The sequence below is a fragment of the Teleopsis dalmanni genome, chromosome X (assembly GCF_002237135.1).
Source record: "Teleopsis dalmanni isolate 2A chromosome X, ASM223713v2, whole genome shotgun sequence".
Taxonomy (NCBI): Eukaryota; Metazoa; Arthropoda; class Insecta; order Diptera; family Diopsidae; genus Teleopsis; species Teleopsis dalmanni.
The window spans coordinates 96430920-96436663 of NC_051848.1; the positions used below are offsets into that span (position 1 = coordinate 96430920).

General features: G+C 29.7%; 1 protein-coding gene across 1 annotated transcript; it reads left to right on the plus strand.

Annotated features, from left to right (window-relative positions):
* Positions 1-2009: 2009 nt before the first annotated feature.
* LOC119662601 (chitinase-like protein Idgf5) lies at positions 2010-3313 on the plus strand. The gene is made up of 2 exons (XM_038072256.1): positions 2010-2566; positions 2654-3313. The coding sequence occupies exons 1-2, from the start codon at positions 2011-2013 to the stop codon at positions 3292-3294; spliced, it is 1197 nt and encodes a 398-aa protein (XP_037928184.1). The 5' UTR covers position 2010; the 3' UTR covers positions 3295-3313.
* Positions 3314-5744: the final 2431 nt, after the last annotated feature.

A 5744-nucleotide genomic window follows, 5' to 3' on the forward strand; every position in this document is an offset into this window, starting at 1 on the left:
GATGGAGGGGCGGTTTCTCAAAACAAATCCAAATTTTATGTGAAAACATTTAATTGAAAAAAATTTCATGTGTGATGTACCATATTTCGACATATTTTATGAAATTGGAATTCCAAATCTCTCTTTCGTATACGTCACTGTAGATACCTCTTCATTGCTATTATATTAGATTTAAAATTTGGGACTTTCGATTTTGAACTTTTGATCAATAAAAAATTAATCACCGGATAACAATATTTGGATTTAAGAAAAACTATGCAGTTCATATGAAGTTGAATTTAGGTCCTGTATATTAAGTCAATACTTTACCTATGTACCATAAACTATATATACCACTCTACGCAAGTATATATAGTTTTAATAGTTTTGTTTCCACATATATTTTTTTAAATATCGGTTTTTACATATTTATGATATGTCAGAGAAGAGAGATAACTGTTTGATCAACTTATTGTAATATAGGTGCTACATATTGTCGAATATTTCATTCGTGCCGACTTACCGTTATATCATACCGGATTCATAATTTATCATTTTAAAAAACTTCATACAAACAACTTAAACACCCAGAGTATTATTTCTCTGGTAAAAAACAGTTAAGGATGTATCATTAGTTCCAAGTTATCAACTCTGTGCATAGCTTCGTTATATGTCATAGCATAAATTTTTTCCACATTTCCTTAAAAGATTATGTTGTGTTAAGTGTTGTTTAACAAATCACAACTACACAGCAATTAGATATTAAGATTTATAAAAAATTTAATAAATTTAATTGGGTTACATTATGTTGATTCTATTGATTTGATTGTCAACGTAATCCACCTATAAACCCTACTATTTTGAATGTAAATGCAAAATTTAGATCAAATGGTATTGTTGTAATGTCAAGAACCTAACCTATCAAAAATGTAAACATACTATTAAATAATCTTGAACCAAAGTGTGGAAAAAAAATCGAATACAATCTATTAGACCTCATTGTCAACAACTTAAACTGTCTCATAATATCACAAAGAGTACTCTTTGTACAGGTTAGCATTATAAAATGTATAAAATACAATTAATCTAAGAAACATAATCATTAGATATATATACAAATTTTGCAGACTGGGCTTTAAAGCAATATGTCATAAACAAAATTATTTCCTGCTATGAAAATCTCTACTAGTTAAATAAATTTGTACATAAACAAAATTGTCCTATTTCGAGCGAAGAAACCTCACTATTTACTCATGAGATCCATTTAGATTTAAAGAAATTAAACATTATTAGTGGTTATTGATCTAGAGATGTTATTAGATATTTATTTCTTTGAGAATAAAAATAACGTTGGAGTTCCAATCACTAGAGAAATCACAATAATTCTGATTGTCGTTTCCACAAAAATTGTTAAGAACTTATAGTTCTTTTTCGATCACTCTATGTAACACCTATGAACCTTACAAGGTTCATGAAGCTTCAGTAGCATAGAAAATGGATCATTAAAGAGATCCAATCAAACACATGAGTTATAATTGATTATATATAATACGTAGTTAAAGTAATTAAATACCTTGTTTCTTACTTAATACACTGCATATAAGTCACAAAGATACAAAGACATCAGATCCATCATATTATAAAGCCCCGTATTCAATTATTCTTAGTGTGACTTAAAACTGTCCACAGATAAAATAGAGTAAAGGTGCTGATTCACCAACTCAGACATCTGAATATCAACTTAACACTGCATATAATTTGTTATGCCGTATAAATATCCATAAGTATACATGAAGACCATAGTAATGCTATTTTTTAGCTCTTTTAGAAAGTAAATACCCATTCTCAGCCTCATTTATGAAGCGACCATTAGTGCTAATTATATAAATATTTATATCTATTTAAATAAGTTAATAAATATCTATTGATATTTGTTGATATAAACAAAGCAAAAACATATTATTAAAATTAATTTATGTTACATATATCCATTAATAAATATTTTAAATTCTACACACTTGATCAGATTCTATGGCACTATCAGATCTTGAACCAGCTTTACACTATTGTAATTATCTTGTCTATGGCTATGCTAAAATAGAACCCGCTAATGTTTTACAAGAACCATCGAAAGTGCTTGTGGATGCGAGTACAGGGCGTGATCATTATCGCACAATAACAAATCTAAAAAGTAAATATCCGAATATACGTATACTGCTATCTGTTGGAGGTGATAAGGATATCGATTTGAACTACTTGGAAACCAATAAATATCTACAGATATTAGAAGACGGAAACAACCGTCAAGCATTTGTGGACAGCGCTGTACAGTTACTAAGAACATATGGGTTTGATGGTTTAGATTTATCATGGCAATTTCCAAAGAATCATCCTAGAAAAGTTGTAAGTGGTTTCAAGAAAGTTTGGTCTACAGTCAAAGGCTGGTTTACTAGTACAAAAAAGGTTGACGAGAAGGCAGAAGAACACAAGACACAATTTACGCAATTGACACATGCATTACGAAGTGCCTTTAATTTACATGGTTACCTGCTGACGTTGACTATGTTGCCAAATGTGGACCCAGAACGTAAGTTAATATAAAGTGATAATATAATAATGCAAAAAAATATTTTTAAAATAAGTGTATTTAATTTAATTTTGTTTTTCTCCTCAGTTTTTATAGATATTCCCAGCGTAATAGAGTATGTAAATTTCGTGAATTTGTGCACTTTTGATTTCCAAACACCTGAACGTGATCCTAAAATAGCTGATTATTCTGCACCACTCTATGAAATGTACGAACGCGATCCAACTCACAATATAGAATATAACGTACAATTTTGGCTTAATCGAACAACACAAGCCCATAAAATTAATGTAGGTATAAGCACATTTGGACGTGCTTGGATGATGTCTAAAGATTCTGGTATAACTGGTTACCCACCCATTGATGACACTAGCGGCGCAGCACCTTTGAAAAATTCTACTGCAAATCTGGGTTTACTAAGTTGGCCACAAATATGTACATTAATTCATGCTGATAAAGATTTAACTGGTGAAAAGGCACCATTGAAAAAAGTGGGTGATCCAACCAAACGTTTTGGTACGTATGCCTATCGCTCAGCAGATGATAATGGTAACTACGGTATATGGGTGAGTTATGAGGAACCTGCAACTGCAGCTATTAAAGCAGGTTATGTGCATGCTCGCGAATTAGGTGGTGTAGCACTATTCGATTTAACCAGAGATGATTATAGAGGCGAATGCGCTGGTGAAAGATATCCTATTTTAAGAAGTATCAAATATAAATTGTAAGAGTTATGATTAAAAAAATAAATATACTTTTTTTTCTCTAAAACTTTTAATATAAATGTGCATATAATTAATCACAATTACTAATCCCGATAAGACAAGCAACCACTTTATTTTAATTGAAAGTATCCTGCAGTCCACATAATGCGTGTCGGCTGCTACACGCCCTGATTTTTTTCACTTCCTTATTATCTTAACCCTTGTAATCTCTAAACAAAGTGCCTCATATTTTTCAGTCGTGTAAGTGCATTATTTTCAGTTAAAACGAAATCGTCTTGTAACTCATTTTGATTGACTAAGACATGAAAGCAACCAAGAACGTAAATAAATATTGATGCCAGATTTTTGTAGCATGAAAGACCTTTCATGTGCGACAACCCTAATTAGTCTTCATCACTGCAACACAGAAACTGAAGTCATTCTTCATTCATTCTTCATTCATCTTGGTATATGTAGTTCAGTGGAATACAATTCTTTTACCTTTTAACAGATGATTTTTATCGATAATTGAAAGGAGTAAGTTTGTTATGAATAAGGTTATAATAATTGAGGTAATGTAAATGACTCTAGAAAAAGACAGTTTTTTAAGAAGATACAAATAATTACTTCAGTAGATGTCAATTCAATTTTTATTCTATTTTAAGCGAAAAGGTCAACTTTTCTTGTCAAAGTCTCTATTAAATTTACTTTTGGTGTTGATAAGCTAGTGATGAATAATTTTACTCTGATTACTAGAAATGACGACTAATTTGTCAGCTGTCAAGTCAAGCAAATTTTAATGGAATAAATGACTCATATCCAGCATTTGAACTATTAAGTAGAAAATTTTTAATTATAATATGTATTGAGCAGAAAATATTGGGTATATTTTGGCCACATATACAAAAGATGAGAGTATACGTTTTAAAAAAGTCAGTCTATATAATTTGGAGAAGTATTTTCTAAAGCAAACGTTTAGATACTGAGTCTTTTTTAGGACTTTCGGGATTATGATTAATATGGCACTAGAAATAGGTCACCATTTTATAACTAATAATTGTTATGGTTATCAATATTTTATTATCCAGTTATATACCATAATAAATATATACTATAATAAATAATATAAATATTATTATATATAATAATAAAATATTGCTTATAAATAAATAAGTATATAATATTGCTTGATTCCTATTAATGCAGAAAGAATAACAATAGCAATGGTACCATTAGCAATAATTAATTTTTGATTGAACTCTTCTTAGACTTCCTAAATCTGAGTTAATATTGGTAATACAATTCGATATTGGTTGTTACGTTCGCCAAGGAATCACCTCTCATATTTAGGTCACTTAAGATGAGATGAGATATTTAAATGCAAGACATTTAAATATTTAAATTATTAGTTTAATTACTTGTTTTATTACTGCTCACAAGTCTGCTTTAGAAACTGCGTTATGATTTAACAATTGTAATTTTGTTAAAGCTAAAGAGGTTAATCTAAACCTTGTACATCTGCCATACTTTATATATAATATATAATACTATGATGACATATGTATAAAAATGTGTTTAGTATTAATTCAAACTTAAGACACACTCTAAAGAATTATTCAAAAATAAAAAAGTTTGACATTTTTTATAACAATTTACCATGTGGATGAAAAAGACGGAATAGAACTGCAGACTTGATTGAAGAAATACCCTATCCATGTAGTATACAAATACATAGGTATAAAAAAAAACTGTCAAGATTGTCAAGATTTAGTATAAAAAAAAATTATAATTATATATCTGAACTCTATATGTCAAAATAATGAACTCTATATGTTATATATTTCTTCCAGTACACCATTATGTATATGCTATATACACAGATTATATAGTATATTTATATACAAACGTTCATACCATATTTTCAGAAGAGAACAGAACAGACTTATTTGTAGCGCCCTTAAATTGAGTTATCATCAAATTTTAAATTTTGTGACCACCAACATAATTTTAAGGATAATTAATGCAAAGTCACTCCTTTACTGATGGTTTTTTTTTATCATTATTTGACATATGGAAAGAGTCTTAATGATGAGTGTACGTGTGGCCTACATATTAAAATAAGACGAAATATATGTAATATATAAAAACAATGAAATTTGAACTCTTAAATCGGTTCAAGTATGCGCCAAGCAAAATCTACTAAAAAATCTGGCAAAGTTATAAAAATAAAAAATCGCACGATCATCAATGTAAGAAGGATCACATTCCCTTAACTCATCAACATTAACGTTGAAATCAGTAACATTAAATGTAGCCTCTTTTGCTCTCTTAATTTGACACATCACAAGATCAAGTGTCACTGATGATCTTCGGGTGACTTGTGCGCATGAAGCGTCTTGTAACCTGCCACTACCTCGAAAGTGCTACAGAAAGGCTTGCTGTCACGTGTGGTAGGAGTACCAGTATGAGGAATA

Coding starts and splice junctions, on each gene's coding strand:
- LOC119662601 (XM_038072256.1), top strand. CDS start 2,011: ATGGCACTATCAGATCTTGAACCAGCTTTACACTATTGTAATTATCTT. Junction 2,567..2,653: donor GCCAAATGTGGACCCAGAAC/GTAAGTTAATAT, acceptor TTTTCTCCTCAG/TTTTTATAGATATTCCCAGC.